At 44.1% G+C, this 21,577-nt stretch overlaps 1 protein-coding gene across 1 annotated transcript in view; it reads left to right on the top strand.

The window, feature by feature from the left end:
- The first annotated feature begins 223 nt into the window (after nt 1-223).
- EFHC2 (EF-hand domain containing 2) overlaps nt 224-21,577 on the top strand; it is a 381,628-nt gene continuing 360,274 nt past the window's right edge. Inside the window, exon 1 of the mRNA XM_078656188.1 lies at nt 224-323. Within this exon, the coding sequence (XP_078512314.1) occupies nt 282-323 (42 nt within the window). The 5' untranslated portion in view covers nt 224-281. The remainder of the gene's footprint in view (nt 324-21,577) is intronic.

Below are 21,577 nucleotides of genomic sequence, written 5' to 3'. Positions count from 1 at the left end.
AGTCCGCGCTATATAAAAACGCATAAAATAAATAAAAAAAATAAAAAAAACGTGTAAAGGCTAACACCAGTACCAACCCTCTCTGGGATGAGACGGCACCGCCCTCTTGGTGAAGTCACGTTCTATGTCCAGACGGACTCGCTCTCTGTGACGTAGTAGCCCATCTTTCGTTGCTAAGCGCGTTGCCAAGGCGCCTGGAAGCCAAACAACGCTGTCTCCAGGAACCACAGCGAGCACCAGGAGCCACCAGTGCGGCAGGCAGTGCCAGGACCGGCTTCAGCATGGCGCTACCGCTCCTGCCCGGGAACACCTTCAACAGGAATGTGAGTTACAAAACCGGGGATGCCCAGCCAGTTGAGTGTGAGGGGAGAGGGCTTTACTACAGTGGACGCAGGGGAAACAATAGTATCGGCTGCTAGAATTTGAGTACACGCATAAACCGCCAAAGAACGGAAAATAATTGTTTTTAAAGTTTTTTCGGAACTTCAGATGGTATTTTCTCTTTTATTAAAGTGTTCAAACTTGAATCAGAAGCCTCCCGTGCCCTCCCTAAAGACAACACTGGAGGGCGCATTAAAGCCTGCTTCCTTGTCTTGGCTTTCGAGAGCCTATAGCCGATGTCCATCTCCACGAGGGGTCCGATCGCCAACCACCAGCACTGCCAAAATGAGTGAATATTCTTGGAAATACTTCTCTGATGTTCTTCTTGAGACCCTTACAGTTGAGCCGAATTGGCGTAACTCTCAATAATTTTTTTATTACACAAGAAACAGTCAAGAAACTTTGACTTGACTTGAATGACTTGACTCCGTCATTACGACGGAGCCCACCAGACGTCCTGTGATAGTCTTACAATCAGGAAGCAGTGAAACAGTGCTGATGCATGGTGAATTTTGAACGTTCTCTCACCCCTAGACACACAGCGGTTAACCAAGGATTCATTTCCACATATGGACGTTTTAATTACGGCTTTTCTAATTGGAAGTTTGAATGCTATGGCACACTATTAACGGGCTGCCCACTGCATCGCTGGGGGCTCCACTTGTTTATACTTAGGTTCCCTCCCCTCCTCTGTCCTGAGGAAGACCCGTAGCTGAGGAGTTTACTTACTCCTGTTGCGTCTGGGTCGAAACGTCGATGACTACCAACCCCCCCCTGTTTGGGGCCTGCACCCTTTTGTTTCCCCCCGCCCTTTGGAGACCTTCACAGATGAAGCACCACTGTGATAAGAAGAAATAATAACAATGAATACGTCCTAAATGACTTTAGGGGCAGTCTTTCCTCATTGCTAAGGATGGTTAACCTTAGCACGAAAAAACTTGGCAAAATCAATTCTGAATTATTTCTCTCTACCCTTCTTGACTCTTCACATGTGCACTATTTCTCTGCACTCTTCCACTCACTGCTTGGTAGTAACCCCCCCCTCCCTTAATCCAATTGGGAGTTGTATTTTATGTTTTGGAGTAACTAAGAATAAATTGCCATTAAGCTAAACACTGTGTGCTTTTGGCCTAAACCTAAGCGATATAAAAGGGGATGATGGACGGAGCGTTTGAGCAAATCAAACACTCACCCCCAGTCAACTGATCTGGGTTTAATCCATCACCATTCTTTAGCTCACTCAGCCACCCCAGTTCAGACATGACCATATGCAAATCAGTCTGACCCTGTGCCTCATGGGAACAGTCCAGCCCGAACTGCCGAGCCATGTCTTCCCTGGACCGGAAACAAGGGATACATTCTACAAGATTGGTCTGGGACACATATTCCAAAAGCCGGACATGATTGGCAAAGATTCCAAAATGATTATTAAAAATGCCTATCAATCTAGGTTAGGTATTTTGAGAAATAGTGAGCATGCAGTGTATAAGAGGGGTAAGCTGCAACACCAGTTTTACCTGTCAAATATTATTCAAATCCAATGGCGTTTTTATTTGACGAGGTTTCGCCTTGGCACACTACACTTCCTGTTTGCTTTACCAAAGCAGGGACGGTGGTGTGAGAGGCTACCCCCTTGCCCCTGCAATGGTAGGGTTTTTAAAAAATACTCTGCATCTTATCCTTTTCTGTGCTTTATATAGGGACCCAAGAAAACAGTTTATTAAGCCTGTTTTGTTATCACTTGGTTCCCGTTTTTATAAAGAAGGTTATGATCACTTATTGTCCCTTTCAACCCCAGTGATATGTAGCGCAGTACTTGGCTTTATTAGAGTGGCCCTTGCTATTAGAAATCGTTATTGAATGGTACTCCTTGTGGTAACATCGATAAAAAGATCATTATGTGGATTCGATAACGAAAATGTATATGCACTTTATGAAATGCTGAAATAGTTAATTTGTTTAATCCTTAAAAGTATTCTGATCCCAATATGTATTATGCACTGTGGAGTTCAAGATGAATTTTATGTTTTTTTAATTTGTTAAATGGACTTTTTAAATATATGTATACGGCCGGATAGGAGTCTCCGGCTGTGAGCTCCGCACTCGCCTTGCACGGAGATGACAAGAAGCGGCGAAAAAAGCAAGTAGCTGAGCAAAACACAATTTTGTAACCTACCTCTCTTTATGGGGATGAGCGCACGAGATCCCGAGGCCCCCCGAGCAGCACACGGAGCAGCATACGGTATCTGGGCAGCAGCGTCGGAAGCCAGCAGGGGCTGCCGGTGCGCAATCGCAAAACTGTCTTTTCTCTTCCGGGGCATAAGCGGCAGCAACAGGCGCAGGCACAACAGCGGAGGCGGAGGCGGCGGTGTGAAAGAAGACCTCCTGAAACTGAAACTGAAACAAGTGTCACAAGCGCAATTCCGGGGGAGAGGCACTACTGAGCCCTCACTGAATCGTGTAGTCGCGGCAAAATCTAATACAAAACCTACACACTGCAAGGAAACTTACAAGGAGGAATCCGGGTTTAAGATCGTGGAGAAGAGAAGACTGCCCACCGGGACTTTGGTACGACAGGGATCCATGAGCAAGGTACAGGGGGGGGCCGGAGGCGAGGGGCTAACTGTGCTGGATTTGCTTGTGGGTTGTAGAGGGGACAGAGTTACAGAAAGTAGCTGTATAAATAGAGGAGAGGAGAGGGAGAGGGAGAGAGAGAGAGAGAAAGGGAAAATCTGTGAGCTTGAAACAGAAACGAACCTAAATACATCAGTTACTACTGAAGTAGTGGAGAAGCTACATAATCCAAACTTAGAATCTGGAGCTAGGAGCAAGGAAAACTCGACTGAAGTAGAGGGCGGAGTGGAGAGCAGGCGAAGGTCCAGCTATTGTTTAAGAAATAGACAGTTTTCCAAACAGGTACTTCCAAACAAACAAACTGTCATACCGGTTATACCTAAGACCACAAAAAGAAAGCAAACTGCCAAATCACAGCAAAAAAAAGACAAAAGTATTAAAGCGAAAAATCAGGCAGAGCAGATAATTAAAGTTACTCCCTCTCTCAGATCCTTTTTCAAAGTACAGCAGCAGGTTCAAGTAGGGCGTAATCTCTCAAATACTCTTAGACACCCTAATATCCGAGATAAAAATATCTCCCCGGTCGCAAGCACTAACACAAGCCCAGCCTGCACCGATATATCCACTATACGCACTCGTACCCCTGTTATCCCTAATAAAATTAACGGTACAAACGGGAGTGAAAAATCTCAGGGAAAAAAACAAGAACAAGAACCAGTAATCCCCAACGACTTACAAATGGAAGAGGTGGGAGATATAAACATGCCTGCAACCTCAATTACCAGCATACCACAGCATGAAAAGCCAATGGCAACAGAACCTTCTCACATGATAGAACAAACGGAGAAACTCTTGGAAAAATTCATGGACAAAGTCCTAGGGGAAATGAGAGAGAAATTCTCAGTCTCAGAGGCTAACCAGAGTAAGATACAAGAGGTATGTGAGGTTTTAGACCAAAAAATGAACGCCCTCGGAGAAAGAGTGGCCGTAGTCGAATCAGCTGTGGAAGATCTCAGTAAGAGAGTTGATATAAACCAGAAAGAAATAAGAAAACTCAAAGAAAATGAAAGAAGCATGAGCGAGAAAATGGAATCGCTTGAAAACCAAGCGAGAAGAAATAACCTAAGGGTTCTTAACGTGCCGGAGAATATGGAAGGTACGGACATTAAAATTTTTATTGTCTCTCTGCTTGAAAAACATTTCTTATGGTCCAAGGAAGCCAATCTTACTGACGACATACAGAGGGTACACCGAGATCCTTTCAGGAAAAACAAAGACAGGAAGACACCGAGAAAAATCCTGATAAACTTTAAAACATACACGCTGAAAGAAAGACTACTGAGTGAAGGTCTAAAACAGGGTATATTGAAAGAAGACAATTGGTCTTTTAGGATTCGCTCCGACATATCCAAGACTACCCAAGACAGACAGTGGGAGCTAGGACAACATATGCAGGAACTAAAATCTCTTGGAGCAAATGTCCAGTTGAAATTCCCTGCCGCATTAAGGATAATGTGGAGAAATAAGATGCACAACATTAGAGACCCCAGAGAGGTAGAAACCTTTATTGAGCAAATAAAAGATCAACTACGATCTGAAACAGAAACCCAAGCAAGATGAACATCACACAAATTTAGGCGAAGCAACGAGCTCGAATAGGGCGAAGAATACCGCCCAAAAAGAAGAAGGGAGGCTTCCTCAGGGTGGGTAACAGGGAACCCCACAAAAAAACACAAATATTTTCTTTAAAAAATGCACGGGTGGGGAGCAAAATAGGGAAAAAAATTGAAAAAAAGTCCTCTGCGATAACAGTAAAAGTAATTATCGGGACCCATAGAACACGGAAAAAAATAAGATACCCATAACAGGAATGGCGACAAAATATAAACATTTTAAGGTACTCTCTTGGAATGTCAATGGCCTAAGGACACCTAGCAGAAGGAGAAGGATTCTTGAATATCTAAAGGAAGTAGACTGCGAGATAATCATCCTACAAGAGACGCACCTCCTAAGTGAGGAATGGGAACAAATAATGAAGAATCTTAGATGGGTTGACAACTATGTTTGCACAAACCAAGAATGCAATACCAAAGGAATAATAATAATCCTTAAAAAAATACTTAAAGCCAAAATTGAACACAAGTCAGTTGATAACAAGGGTAGATGGGCTTTTATTAAAGTAAGAATATATGAAAATACATATACCGTGGCAGGATATTATGGCCCAAATATAGATGACCCAATCCCCCTACAAAAACTGTACACAGAATTACTATCAACAACAGCCCCGATAATATTAGGTGGGGATTACAATATCCTAATAGATCCAAGTCGAGATAGACATCCCCCAGGGAAACACTCAAATCTCCCAAAAATGAGAGAATGGCTAGGTAATTATAAAAATGACCTGGGCTTGCTTGATATGTGGAGAGAGAAAGGGGATAAAAAATATCCCTACACTTTTCATAACAAAAAACTTGGTCATAGATCACGAATCGACTACTTCTTAATAAATGGTACAATACGAGACAATGTCAAGAACATAGAACATTTACCAGAACATATATCCGATCATTCGGCAGTGAAACTAACCATGCAAATAACGAAAAATAATGTACAACCAAGATGGACGGTAGACCGCACAATATTATTAGATCCACAGGCAGTAGAAGAATTAAAGAAAACAACAGCTGACTTCTTTATTGAAAACCAATCTGACACATCTAAACAAAATATCTGGGACACATATAAAGCGGTTATTAGAGGCAAATTATTAAGTCTGGGCTCACATCGAGCCAGGACTGCAAAAATGGAAATTGGAGGTATGGAAAAGGATATTAAAGATCTTGATCTTAAGATAATGGTGAACGCTTCTCCAGAAATAAAAGAATCGTTAGAGAAACAAAGGCAAGAACTAAAGGAAAGTCTAGTAAATCTCCTGGAAAATAAAGTAAAGTCTCGATGGGAAGCCAGTAAGCTATCTAATCATGAATATGGAGAAGGATGCGGAAAACTGTTGGCCTGGAAGACGAAAAAAGAGCAAACTAGAAACAAAATAATCTGCATTCAACGAAATAATATAAACGAAAATGAGGACTCCATAATAATGCAGGAATTTGCGAGCTTCTTCTCTAAATTATATAAAGAAGATGTAAATCCTTCAGAGGAACAGATTCACAAATACCTAGAACATATATCCTTCCCACAACTAACCGAAATAGAAAAAGAAGAGCTAAATAAAGATATCACAATAGAAGAGGTTAGAACCATTATAAAAGATCTAAAAAAAGGTAAAGCAGCTGGCCCGGATACCTTACCAAATGAGTTTTACCAGATTCTAAGAGACTCTCTGACGTCACCATTAACAGAATTACTAAATCTAACGTATAAAAAAGGAGATAAAATCCCAGATTCCTGGAATGACGCAACAATTAGCATAATTTTAAAGCCAGGAAAAAATCCAGCAATATGTGAGTCATACAGACCCATCTCACTGCTTAATTGTGATTACAAAATTTATATGCAGGTCATGGCGAAAAGATTGGCAGTGATAATGACAAAACTGATAAATCCTGACCAAAAAGGCTTCATAAAGGGTAGGCAAATACAAGAAATCACTCATGAACTCTTTGCCGCAATAGATATAGCCATCGCAGAAAAAATACCATTAACCATAATCACTTTCGACGCTGCCAAAGCGTTTGACAGAGTAAACTGGTTATTCCTTAACAAAGTCATCGATAAATACAACCTAGGTGAGCACTTCGGCAACATGGTGGCAGAGATATACACCAAACCAAGGGCTAAAATATTAGTCAACGGGAATCTCACAAACAACATTGATATACAAAGAGGGACAAGGCAAGGATGCCCACTGTCGCCCCTGCTTTTTAACCTGTATATTGAAGCCCTCGCAATCTCATTAAGAAACCATGCCACAATAACCCCATTCCAGCATCAGGATTGGTCGAAAAAAGTGGCATTATATGCCGATGACCTAATGATTTTCACAAATGACTATAATAGTTCTTCGGACGCAATAGAGTCTACAATAATCAAATTCGGAAAAGTATCAGGTTATCTTACAAACCAAGAAAAAACCGAGGCAATGAGCTGGAACACTAACGTCAACAACCCATACACAAAAGAGAAAATAAAATACCTAGGAATCACACTGGTGAAAGACATTGAAAAAATACCAGAGATAAATCTGAATAGAATCGCCATTGAAACCACGAAACTACTCAAAGTATGGGATGGGCTACCTCTCAGTTTCCTGGGGAGATCAAATATAGTTAAAATGTCTATTGTGCCCAAATTCACTTATCTATTTAATACAATCCCACTAAGTTTCAAGAGAGATGCCTTGAAGAAGATACACAGGAAAATCACAAGTTTTATTTGGTCATCGAAAGGAGCAAGGATATCTTGGAAAAAACTAAGGAGACGAAAACATGAAGGGGGAATAGCAAGTCCTGATCTAATCGAATATTGTAAGGCTTTCCAATTTAAAAATATGAGACCACTTCTTAAGACCTCCCAGTTTTTCCCTGAATTTATGCAAATTATGACGGACAGGTGCGATCATTTCCTATATAAATTTGGACACCCAAAATACTTCAAGAAAATAAAATTGAAGATATTGACTAATGCAGTAAAAACATGGTATCAGGTTAGAAGCACCTTAAACATACCATACTATAGTACACATGCCCCTATCTGGGACTCACCAGGCACCCCAGAATGTTTAAAAGACTCCTTGGCCCTCCCTTTAAAGGAAAATGGAATTGTGAAATGGGGTCAACTGATGACAGGAAGCATCATAATCCCATGGAACCAGTTAGCAATGAATACAAACGAAACAGTGTCCAAATTTAAGTATTATCAACTGTCAAGCTGGGCAAAATCGATCACAGATAAAAAAGAAGGAAATGAAAATATGGAGAAAGAAATGCTGAAATCCCCCCCAATAAAAAAGGAAATATCCAGGTGGTATTGGGCTCTAATCACAACAGGAGAAGAAGATGTACAGATTCCGGAAACATTATGGAGAAATGACATTCTAGATGTAGATGTATATAACATTTGGACAAAATCACTGGAAAAATGTTGGTCTCACATAAAACCAGCCGCACTGAAGAGAAACCATCTTTTTACAATACATAGGGCATATTGGACCCCTAAGAAACTATCTAAATTCAGAGGTGCCTCCGTCAAAGCTTGCCTAAAATGCGGTTTGGAAAGAGCAAACGATATACACATGTTTATAGAATGCCCCATGATAGACACCTTCTGGAAAGAAGTGGGTAAGATGATATCATTGGTTCTGGGAAAACAAGTAAATGTGAGTATAAATCTTATTATCTTTGGGATTGACTTAAATAATGAATTAGTTAAGTTAACTAAAAACCAAGAAAGCCTACTGTTTGTATTGATACTTCTGGCTAGACGTCAAATTTGTATAAATTGGATTAAACCAGCACCGCCTCGGTATGGGGATTGGCTAAACTCAGTAATAAAAACTAACAGAAATGATAGACAAGGGAAACCAAGTAAAAAGTTTGATTTTTGGGAAATCTGGGAAAACTTTTATAATTTGGAACAGGACTCTTAATGAGTAAATGTGGTCTCGAAATACAAAGTCCTATGATTAAAGCGGAGACAATAATTCAGACTGGATTTATTCCCGTCGAGTAGCCAGGAAGGCTAGCTCACCCCCAAGATACCAGAATTATTGACTATGGCAAAGGTTACAGGAGCCCACAAATCCAAAAAAAAACAACGGATGTGAGAAACACCCCTCCTCAGATAGACAAATATGGGGTCGTGAAGGTAAAAAATGTTTTGGATGGAACGGGCTCCCGAGTAAAACCTTAAGCATATATATCGCAAAATGAGGACAAAAAAAAAAAAAAAAAAAAAAAAAAAAAAAAAAAAAAATACTTTTATGATTCCAAATTATGAATCGAAATAAAGTTATTTTGATGATGATGATATACATGGTTAAAGACCTCCCTCAGTGAAGATTTCGGACCCAGGGACTGGTGCGGGCCTTTTCTAAGACCCTGCTATGCAGAGCCAAAGACCAAGCTTATCATTTTTGTTACATAAACAAGTTTACACCGAGCAAAAGTGTTCAATTTTCTGAAAATGTTTAAAATTTTCTTGTAAATAACAGTTTTTGATTTTTGGTCAATAAACCAACTCCCTTCTTCCGTACTATCATCAAGGAGGGTTGACAGCCCTTCAACTGCGTTAATTCTAACATTGCTCTCAAGAAATTGATTTAACATTCTGTCTGTCTCGATAACCCAGTGTACCCCAAGAGGCCATCCAAAGAGTCCTCAACGGTATACACCTGTTACAACGCATTTTTTACTCCGCACTACCATTACAACGCGACTTTTACTCCGCATACCATTACAACGCATTGCGCTGAGGGGCGCTCTAGGATAGGGAATAAGTATAATTTACTATCCAACACCTTCCCTAGGGTCCACGGGGACTGGAGTTAGAATAGTAAATTATACTTACCACTATCCAGCGCCCCAAGGCGCTATGCGTTGTAACGGTATGCGGTGTAAAAGTCGCGTTGTAATGGTCTGCGGAGTAAAAGTATGCGTTATAACGTCATACATCCGTCCTCAACTTCTTTTGATTCTTGTGACATATAGTTATTTTAAACTTTGTCAAATTATTCAGGATTATTCAGAATTAGCATTTCTAGAACAACCGGGCTTTGAGCTATGCTCCAGGGGTGAAATTTGATTCAACAGTCCATCAATTAATATATTGTAAATCCTACAATTAATAGTGGCTCATTGTAGGGGCTTCTATTATATTTATGCAAGTTCAACTTAGAGTTTCTTCAGAAGTTGGGAATCTACCGAAACCCACCCTGTTTGCAGTTCTATTATCCTATGAGAGGCTGGGGAGACCACTTGGTTCCCGACGACAGATACTTAGCCGTCTCTTTTGTCAGAAAGCCTGGGGACATCTTAAGGATTTTGGGGGCCCTGGGACAAACGTATTTTGGAGGCCCCTTTTCAGATCAGCATTGAATTTAGGATCCAGTTTCAGCTCTTTCATGCCCTCTTTGGCCAGGTCACTGGCCCAAATTCTGAGTATGTTTAGATCGAAACTCGAGGATAGTGACTTATGTTTTCAATATTGTAACACAACAGCAGCTCACTAACATTACTGAAAATAATCTCTGTGACATCCTCCCCTTTCTCAGATGGGAGGTCCTGTTTGTATCTAAAATAAACTTTTTTTATGGATGTTGCAAGAGACATAAACACAACGTTTGTCCGCAAAACAACAGTAAAAGACTCCCACGCACCACCCACATTAAAAAATACATGAAAGGAAAACGTTATTTGCAACTATCTGTTTAGGAATTATTCAAGGTCATCAAAGGCAAGACTCTGCAGAACAATGCTTTGCTAGATGGCAGTCTGCTAAAGGCTACCACCTGGTAAGCCCTTCTTTACTTTTTACGACCACCACGAAACATATGGTTGTTACATATGGGGGACAAAAGCAGCAATGACCCCATGTACGTGCTTATTTTCGGAAGTGTGCTCCCCATTTTGACAGAGGCAGATTTTGCAAAAGAAAACCATGCTGACACAGTGGTAACCATTAAATATGGTGGGCTGACGACTGGTAAGGCAGAGGCAAAGTCGGACTGGCCTGTAGGGCTACCTGGCAGTCCCCGAAGGGCTGCTCTGACAGATGAGTCTATGGGCATGTTCTATTGTCTTGTGGGCTGTTTATACTTTTGAGTTCTCTGAAATGACCGCACACATTTCCTGCAGCAAGCACAGATTCATGCAGTCTCCCATACCTTATAAAACAATACTACAGAGTATCTTTGTAAGTTCGAAAATACACTCATTTGCAAATGTGGGTAACATTTTTGGGGTTTTCTGATTTGCTAACATGGGCCACTTTTAATTTTGTGACTTGGCCTACTGTCTGTCCCAGTCCGACCCTAGACAGAGGTGGGACCCCTTCCTGCCATGCAGCATGACAGCTGGTCCCTCAAGTCCTACATTAGCCAAGTAACCTAATCCTATTGTGAGTTAGAGCAATCACTAATTTATCTAGATTTCTTTCCAATCAGCTATTGTTGCCCCTAGTTATTGCTACTACCAATGCCTATTTAGTTTGAATGTCCAGCTAGAGTCCTGACTCAGCACAGTTCCTAGTGAGTAATGATCACTTTCAATGCAGTTCACTAGAATGGAAAAGTACATTTTTGTAAAGTATGCAAGTTAAAGTATAGTAAGGAAGAGGTACCACCGGACACAATTGGGTATTGTCCAGGAAAATAAGACAGCACCTTCCCAACTGGAGTCACTAAGTAATACCTGAAACAGTGCCGACAAAGCAGATCCTGTCACACCCATGACAGAGAATGTGATACAGGTTGTGGGTGGGAATTTGCTTCATGAACAACATGCTTCATGATTTTGTTTCAAAAAGGGGGTGGTGATGGACAGAGTATCTGAGTTAATCAGAACACTCCTACCCAGTCAACAGATCAGGGCTTGATCCATCACCGTTTTTTAGCTCACTGCACCATCCCAGTTCAGAACCTGGCTATATGCAAATTAGTCTGTCCCTGGCCCAGTGCATCATGGGAACAGGGCAGACCAAACTACCAAGCCAATTCTTCACTGGAAAGGAAACAAGCTTCCGGGGACCGGTTTCTGGCATTACAGCCGTCTTCGGCCCGGCTTGCTTGAATCCTGATGGTGCAATGAGCAAGGGACTCACATCTGAGCATACCCTTCCACACTCATGGTGGCCAAAATAATTTCAAAAAGGGGGTGGTGATGGACAGAGTATCTGAGTTAATCAGAACACTCCTACCCAGTCAACAGATCAGGGCTTGATCCATCACCGTTTTTTAGCTCACTGCACCATCCCAGTTCAGAACCTGGCTATATGCAAATTAGTCTGTCCCTGGCCCAGTGCATCATGGGAACAGGGCAGACCAAACTACCAAGCCAATTCTTCACTGGAAAGGAAACAAGCTTCCGGGGACCGGTTTCTGGCATTACAGCCGTCTTCGGCCCGGCTTGCTTGAATCCTGATGGTGCAATGAGCAAGGGACTCACATCTGAGCATACCCTTCCACACTCATGGTGGCCAAAATAATTTCAAAAAGGGGGTGGTGATGGACAGAGTATCTGAGTTAATCAGAACACTCCTACCCAGTCAACAGATCAGGGCTTGATCCATCACCGTTTTTTAGCTCACTGCACCATCCCAGTTCAGAACCTGGCTATATGCAAATTAGTCTGTCCCTGGCCCAGTGCATCATGGGAACAGGGCAGACCAAACTACCAAGCCAATTCTTCACTGGAAAGGAAACAAGCTTCCGGGGACCGGTTTCTGGCATTACAGCCGTCTTCGGCCCGGCTTGCTTGAATCCTGATGGTGCAATGAGCAAGGGACTCACATCTGAGCATACCCTTCCACACTCATGGTGGCCAAAATAATTTCAAAAAGGGGGTGGTGATGGACAGAGTATCTGAGTTAATCAGAACACTCCTACCCAGTCAACAGATCAGGGCTTGATCCATCACCGTTTTTTAGCTCACTGCACCATCCCAGTTCAGAACCTGGCTATATGCAAATTAGTCTGTCCCTGGCCCAGTGCATCATGGGAACAGGGCAGACCAAACTACCAAGCCAATTCTTCACTGGAAAGGAAACAAGCTTCCGGGGACCGGTTTCTGGCATTACAGCCGTCTTCGGCCCGGCTTGCTTGAATCCTGATGGTGCAATGAGCAAGGGACTCACATCTGAGCATACCCTTCCACACTCATGGTGGCCAAAATAATTTCAAAAAGGGGGTGGTGATGGACAGAGTATCTGAGTTAATCAGAACACTCCTACCCAGTCAACAGATCAGGGCTTGATCCATCACCGTTTTTTAGCTCACTGCACCATCCCAGTTCAGAACCTGGCTATATGCAAATTAGTCTGTCCCTGGCCCAGTGCATCATGGGAACAGGGCAGACCAAACTACCAAGCCAATTCTTCACTGGAAAGGAAACAAGCTTCCGGGGACCGGTTTCTGGCATTACAGCCGTCTTCGGCCCGGCTTGCTTGAATCCTGATGGTGCAATGAGCAAGGGACTCACATCTGAGCATACCCTTCCACACTCATGGTGGCCAAAATAATTTCAAAAAGGGGGTGGTGATGGACAGAGTATCTGAGTTAATCAGAACACTCCTACCCAGTCAACAGATCAGGGCTTGATCCATCACCGTTTTTTAGCTCACTGCACCATCCCAGTTCAGAACCTGGCTATATGCAAATTAGTCTGTCCCTGGCCCAGTGCATCATGGGAACAGGGCAGACCAAACTACCAAGCCAATTCTTCACTGGAAAGGAAACAAGCTTCCGGGGACCGGTTTCTGGCATTACAGCCGTCTTCGGCCCGGCTTGCTTGAATCCTGATGGTGCAATGAGCAAGGGACTCACATCTGAGCATACCCTTCCACACTCATGGTGGCCAAAATAATTTCAAAAAGGGGGTGGTGATGGACAGAGTATCTGAGTTAATCAGAACACTCCTACCCAGTCAACAGATCAGGGCTTGATCCATCACCGTTTTTTAGCTCACTGCACCATCCCAGTTCAGAACCTGGCTATATGCAAATTAGTCTGTCCCTGGCCCAGTGCATCATGGGAACAGGGCAGACCAAACTACCAAGCCAATTCTTCACTGGAAAGGAAACAAGCTTCCGGGGACCGGTTTCTGGCATTACAGCCGTCTTCGGCCCGGCTTGCTTGAATCCTGATGGTGCAATGAGCAAGGGACTCACATCTGAGCATACCCTTCCACACTCATGGTGGCCAAAATAATTTCAAAAAGGGGGTGGTGATGGACAGAGTATCTGAGTTAATCAGAACACTCCTACCCAGTCAACAGATCAGGGCTTGATCCATCACCGTTTTTTAGCTCACTGCACCATCCCAGTTCAGAACCTGGCTATATGCAAATTAGTCTGTCCCTGGCCCAGTGCATCATGGGAACAGGGCAGACCAAACTACCAAGCCAATTCTTCACTGGAAAGGAAACAAGCTTCCGGGGACCGGTTTCTGGCATTACAGCCGTCTTCGGCCCGGCTTGCTTGAATCCTGATGGTGCAATGAGCAAGGGACTCACATCTGAGCATACCCTTCCACACTCATGGTGGCCAAAATAATTTCAAAAAGGGGGTGGTGATGGACAGAGTATATGAGTTAATCAGAACACTCCTACCCAGTCAACAGATCAGGGCTTGATCCATCACCGTTTTTTAGCTCACTGCACCATCCCAGTTCAGAACCTGGCTATATGCAAATTAGTCTGTCCCTGGCCCAGTGCATCATGGGAACAGGGCAGACCAAACTACCAAGCCAATTCTTCACTGGAAAGGAAACAAGCTTCCGGGGACCGGTTTCTGGCATTACAGCCGTCTTCGGCCCGGCTTGCTTGAATCCTGATGGTGCAATGAGCAAGGGACTCACATCTGAGCATACCCTTCCACACTCATGGTGGCCAAAATAATTTCAAAAAGGGGGTGGTGATGGACAGAGTATCTGAGTTAATCAGAACACTCCTACCCAGTCAACAGATCAGGGCTTGATCCATCACCGTTTTTTAGCTCACTGCACCATCCCAGTTCAGAACCTGGCTATATGCAAATTAGTCTGTCCCTGGCCCAGTGCATCATGGGAACAGGGCAGACCAAACTACCAAGCCAATTCTTCACTGGAAAGGAAACAAGCTTCCGGGGACCGGTTTCTGGCATTACAGCCGTCTTCGGCCCGGCTTGCTTGAATCCTGATGGTGCAATGAGCAAGGGACTCACATCTGAGCATACCCTTCCACACTCATGGTGGCCAAAATAATTTCAAAAAGGGGGTGGTGATGGACAGAGTATCTGAGTTAATCAGAACACTCCTACCCAGTCAACAGATCAGGGCTTGATCCATCACCGTTTTTTAGCTCACTGCACCATCCCAGTTCAGAACCTGGCTATATGCAAATTAGTCTGTCCCTGGCCCAGTGCATCATGGGAACAGGGCAGACCAAACTACCAAGCCAATTCTTCACTGGAAAGGAAACAAGCTTCCGGGGACCGGTTTCTGGCATTACAGCCGTCTTCGGCCCGGCTTGCTTGAATCCTGATGGTGCAATGAGCAAGGGACTCACATCTGAGCATACCCTTCCACACTCATGGTGGCCAAAATAATTTCAAAAAGGGGGTGGTGATGGACAGAGTATCTGAGTTAATCAGAACACTCCTACCCAGTCAACAGATCAGGGCTTGATCCATCACCGTTTTTTAGCTCACTGCACCATCCCAGTTCAGAACCTGGCTATATGCAAATTAGTCTGTCCCTGGCCCAGTGCATCATGGGAACAGGGCAGACCAAACTACCAAGCCAATTCTTCACTGGAAAGGAAACAAGCTTCCGGGGACCGGTTTCTGGCATTACAGCCGTCTTCGGCCCGGCTTGCTTGAATCCTGATGGTGCAATGAGCAAGGGACTAACATCTGAGCATACCCTTCCACACTCATGGTGGCCAAAATAATTTCAAAAAGGGGGTGGTGATGGACAGAGTATCTGAGTTAATCAGAACACTCCTACCCAGTCAACAGATCAGGGCTTGATCCATCACCGTTTTTTAGCTCACTGCACCATCCCAGTTCAGAACCTGGCTATATGCAAATTAGTCTGTCCCTGGCCCAGTGCATCATGGGAACAGGGCAGACCAAACTACCAAGCCAATTCTTCACTGGAAAGGAAACAAGCTTCCGGGGACCGGTTTCTGGCATTACAGCCGTCTTCGGCCCGGCTTGCTTGAATCCTGATGGTGCAATGAGCAAGGGACTCACATCTGAGCATACCCTTCCACACTCATGGTGGCCAAAATAATTTCAAAAAGGGGGTGGTGATGGACAGAGTATCTGAGTTAATCAGAACACTCCTACCCAGTCAACAGATCAGGGCTTGATCCATCACCGTTTTTTAGCTCACTGCACCATCCCAGTTCAGAACCTGGCTATATGCAAATTAGTCTGTCCCTGGCCCAGTGCATCATGGGAACAGGGCAGACCAAACTACCAAGCCAATTCTTCACTGGAAAGGAAACAAGCTTCCGGGGACCGGTTTCTGGCATTACAGCCGTCTTCGGCCCGGCTTGCTTGAATCCTGATGGTGCAATGAGCAAGGGACTCACATCTGAGCATACCCTTCCACACTCATGGTGGCCAAAATAATTTCAAAAAGGGGGTGGTGATGGACAGAGTATCTGAGTTAATCAGAACACTCCTACCCAGTCAACAGATCAGGGCTTGATCCATCACCGTTTTTTAGCTCACTGCACCATCCCAGTTCAGAACCTGGCTATATGCAAATTAGTCTGTCCCTGGCCCAGTGCATCATGGGAACAGGGCAGACCAAACTACCAAGCCAATTCTTCACTGGAAAGGAAACAAGCTTCCGGGGACCGGTTTCTGGCATTACAGCCGTCTTCGGCCCGGCTTGCTTGAATCCTGATGGTGCAATGAGCAAGGGACTCACATCTGAGCATACCCTTCCACACTCATGGTGGCCAAAATAATTTCAAAAAGGGGGTGGTGATGGACAGAGTATCTGAGTTAATCAGAACACTCCTACCCAGTCAACAGATCAGGGCTTGATCCATCACCGTTTTTTAGCTCACTGCACCATCCCAGTTCAGAACCTGGCTATATGCAAATTAGTCTGTCCCTGGCCCAGTGCATCATGGGAACAGGGCAGACCAAACTACCAAGCCAATTCTTCACTGGAAAGGAAACAAGCTTCCGGGGACCGGTTTCTGGCATTACAGCCGTCTTCGGCCCGGCTTGCTTGAATCCTGATGGTGCAATGAGCAAGGGACTCACATCTGAGCATACCCTTCCACACTCATGGTGGCCAAAATAATTTCAAAAAGGGGGTGGTGATGGACAGAGTATCTGAGTTAATCAGAACACTCCTACCCAGTCAACAGATCAGGGCTTGATCCATCACCGTTTTTTAGCTCACTGCACCATCCCAGTTCAGAACCTGGCTATATGCAAATTAGTCTGTCCCTGGCCCAGTGCATCATGGGAACAGGGCAGACCAAACTACCAAGCCAATTCTTCACTGGAAAGGAAACAAGCTTCCGGGGACCGGTTTCTGGCATTACAGCCGTCTTCGGCCCGGCTTGCTTGAATCCTGATGGTGCAATGAGCAAGGGACTCACATCTGAGCATACCCTTCCACACTCATGGTGGCCAAAATAATTTCAAAAAGGGGGTGGTGATGGACAGAGTATCTGAGTTAATCAGAACACTCCTACCCAGTCAACAGATCAGGGCTTGATCCATCACCGTTTTTTAGCTCACTGCACCATCCCAGTTCAGAACCTGGCTATATGCAAATTAGTCTGTCCCTGGCCCAGTGCATCATGGGAACAGGGCAGACCAAACTACCAAGCCAATTCTTCACTGGAAAGGAAACAAGCTTCCGGGGACCGGTTTCTGGCATTACAGCCGTCTTCGGCCCGGCTTGCTTGAATCCTGATGGTGCAATGAGCAAGGGACTCACATCTGAGCATACCCTTCCACACTCATGGTGGCCAAAATAATTTCAAAAAGGGGGTGGTGATGGACAGAGTATCTGAGTTAATCAGAACACTCCTACCCAGTCCTACCCAGACACTCTGTTCATCACCACCCCCTTTTCTGAATCGTTTTTGGCCACTATAGGTGTGGCAGGGTATACTCAGACATGAGTCCCTTTCTCACTGCTCCATCAGGATTCAAGCAAGCCGGGCCGAAGAGGCTGAAATGCCAGAAACCGGTCCCCGGTAGCTTGTCTCCTTTCTGGTGAAGAATTGGCTTGGCAGTTTGGTCTGCCCTGTTCCCATGATGCACTGGGCCAGGGACAGACTAATTTGCATATAGCCAGGTTCTGAGCTGGGATGGGGCAGTGAGATAAATAACGGTGATGGATCAAGCCCTGATCTTTGGACTAGGTAAGAGTGGTCTGCTTAATTCAGACACTCTGTTCATCACCACCCCCTTTTCTGAATCGTTTTTGGCCACTATAGGTGTGGCAGGGTATACTCAGACATGAGTCCCTTTCTCACTGCTCCATCAGGATTCAAGCAAGCCGGGCCGAAGAGGCTGAAATGCCAGAAACCGGTCCCCGGTAGCTTGTCTCCTTTCTGGTGAAGAATTGGCTTGGCAGTTTGGTCTGCCCTGTTCCCATGATGCACTGGGCCAGGGACAGACTAATTTGCATATAGCCAGGTTCTGAGCTGGGATGGGGCAGTGAGATAAATAACGGTGATGGATCAAGCCCTGATCTTTGGACTAGGTAAGAGTGGTCTGCTTAATTCAGACACTCTGTTCATCACCACCCCCTTTTCTGAATCGTTTTTGGCCACTATAGGTGTGGCAGGGTATACTCAGACATGAGTCCCTTTCTCACTGCTCCATCAGGATTCAAGCAAGCCGGGCCGAAGAGGCTGAAATGCCAGAAACCGGTCCCCGGTAGCTTGTCTCCTTTCTGGTGAAGAATTGGCTTGGCAGTTTGGTCTGCCCTGTTCCCATGATGCACTGGGCCAGGGACAGACTAATTTGCATATAGCCAGGTTCTGAGCTGGGATGGGGCAGTGAGATAAATAACGGTGATGGATCAAGCCCTGATCTTTGGACTAGGTAAGAGTGGTCTGCTTAATTCAGACACTCTGTTCATCACCACCCCCTTTTCTGAATCATGATTTTGTTTCACCAATTTCTGGTCTTGGTAGCGCCTTAGTGATCCCATATACTTCCGCCGAGGTTGAAGTTAACTTATTTTCCATCTTTTCCATTGACATTATTCGGTGCAAGCTCAGGGAAGCAGGAGGCTCCTCCAAACCACTAAATTTAACAAAAATCACAGGGGATTGATTCTGTTTAGGTAATCAGAGGCAGGAATCAGAATAGATATTGTTAAGTATACAAAGCCTCTGACACCATGGATCGCACAGGTTATTTTTTGTTCAAGTCCTATTTATTGACAATGAACGCTATTATATTGGCACATTATTTTAGAGTTCAAAAGGGTACACATTGGGTGTGAACAGCTCAGCTTGGAATATCTCCTTATGACATGAAGTACATTTACTATTTACAACAAATAACTTGTTTAAGTAAATCAACGTGAGGAAAACACAGTGACAAAATTACAATGAAAAAATTAATAAATTCAAACGATCCACAAAAAAGAAAGAGAAAAGTGAGTTCATGTGACAACAGAATATTATTTACAACTGGTTTTTCAAGGTCATACTATAAATCTAAGGGAGATTATGTTAGTGTCCCAGGGGAATATTATCAATTTGTCCCTCAAAGGGAAAAGTTAGTTATCCTGTATCTCGCCAGGGACAGTCATGTATTCAAAGGTGTTAGATGCCTAATTGTGAGATACGTCTCTCACTATATGTCCCAAATATTTGATAAGATCATATGGCAAATGTCTCTCCTGGCACTGAAGTTGAGCCTACGCGTTTCGACCTGGATGGAAATCTTGACAGGATGGGAAGTTTAAGCAGGTCTTCATCAGGGCTCGCAGTAGGTGTTGGGGATCATCATGTCACACCTACGGGAGATTTTTAATGGGCATGTTTTAATGGTTGAGTATGGGACATGGGACCAGTTACAGTGCTTATAAATAGTATTTACAAGTAAGTGTTGGTTGTTTAGGTTGAAGATCACGTACCCAAGTGAGGGAAAATCAGTACTGCATTCCTTGAGTACAGTTGAGTAACAGGAGGCGGGGTTTCTCACCAGCCGGTGTGTTGAGGCTGTGTGTCCGCAGTCTTTAGTTACTGTGGAGAGAAGCAGGGAGATGGATTCAAAACTTCGTGTGTATCAAATAGGTCCCGTGAGCTTCTATGAGTTTGGTGCCTATTTCATGGTGCATACGTAAAAGCGGCATGTAGCCAGTCTCATTTGGTGTTAAGCTGGCATGAGGCATATGTGCTTTGTTATTAATTGCAGAGTTGCGGATAGCCGTACTTGTCTGTGAGGTGCCAGGGCGTCTCATACCTGGGGAAATCTGGTGATTTCTTTTGTAGCGCCACGGCGTCGTCGTTGCGGGACGGTTTCTCCGCAAGGTGGAGGAGCAAGGGTGCCTCACATTCCCGGCGTCTCCTCTCTAGAGCGTGTTGCTTCTCTCTCCGCTACCACTAAAGTGAATTTACGCAGCGTTCCGAAGGCTTAGAGTCTTATGTCTTGGTCGGAAATGAGAGCGGAGCTCTCATAGGCTTGTTCGCCGATTTTTGTGTTTCAGCGCTGCTGATAGGACGGCGTATCGCGTCATAGGCACATGCGCTTGTTGCTGGGGGAACAGGACGCTTTTTTCTTCGGCAAAAGCTTCAGACAACGCGCTGGAGTTTGTGTTGTATTTAACACATGAAACTGGATATTTCCGATAGTTCATTGAGTCCGTGGTTGACTGTATCAAGATACATGATTGTCTTGGCTTCTTGTTTGGACAAGTTATCAGCCACATTTTTACCTTTCACTTGTTTCACCACAGTCCATTTCAGGTCATCTGGACCGTGCTGTTTTTCAATGCAGTGGGAGACCATGGGAGCATTTTCCTTTTTGCATCGAATTCTGGAGCGATGTTGTGATATTCTTGTTTTTACGGGCTGGCTAGTTTTACCAACGTACGCAAGTCCGCAAGGACATATGGCACAGTAGATAACGTTGCAGGTATTGCAGTTTGTAAATACCTCATGTTTGATTTGTTTCAGGCCATAGAAAAAAACTGTTCCTTCTATAGTGCTACTACAGGAAATGCAATTGCCGCATTTATGGTGTCCTTTGACTGGCGGAAGGTTCAGGAGTGATTGAATTGAACTGTCTTGCCTTGGTAGTGTTGTGTCAGCTCGAACCAATTTGTTTCTCACACTATCATTCTTTTTAAGTGCGAAAATTGGTGGACCTTCAAATGGTTTCAGGCTCCGGACTGTATTCCAATTTTTTGTGACTATTTTCTTGATTTCTGCGGTTGCTCCAGAGAAGGTTGTCACACATACAATTGGGGTATCTTCCTTGTTTTTGTCTTTGGGAGTCAAAAGGGTATCTCTCGGGATGTACCATGCTCTCTTCATGCTTCTCTTTAGTAGTTTCCTGGGATATCCTCTTTCGATTAGTTTATGTAACAACTCTTGGGCATGGTGGAAATAGTCAGTTTTCTTGGTGCAATTCCTGCGTAGTCTCATGAATTGGCTGAATGGTAAGTTTTCACGGAGGTTGCGTTGGTGAAAACTGGAAAAGTGTAAAAAGGTGTTACGGTCAGTCTCTTTGGTGTATAGTGTGGTATACATGTTGCCCTCTTCATGTTTGACCATTAAATCCAAGAAGTTTATTTGTGTTTTGTTATATGTCAGAGTGAACTGGATATTGGGATTACGGTCATTGAGCCAGACAGCAAATTCTTTCAATGTTGTTTCATCGCCTCGCCACAGCATGAAGACGTCGTCTATATAACGTCGCCAATTTTTTATATGTCCTTCGAATGGATTGTTGTTATAAA

Source organism: Lissotriton helveticus, chromosome 8 (genome assembly GCF_964261635.1).
Source record: "Lissotriton helveticus chromosome 8, aLisHel1.1, whole genome shotgun sequence".
NCBI lineage: Eukaryota > Metazoa > Chordata > Amphibia > Caudata > Salamandridae > Lissotriton > Lissotriton helveticus.
Note: the sequence above shows the minus strand (reverse complement) of the source record. Positions and strands in the feature narration are given on the sequence as shown.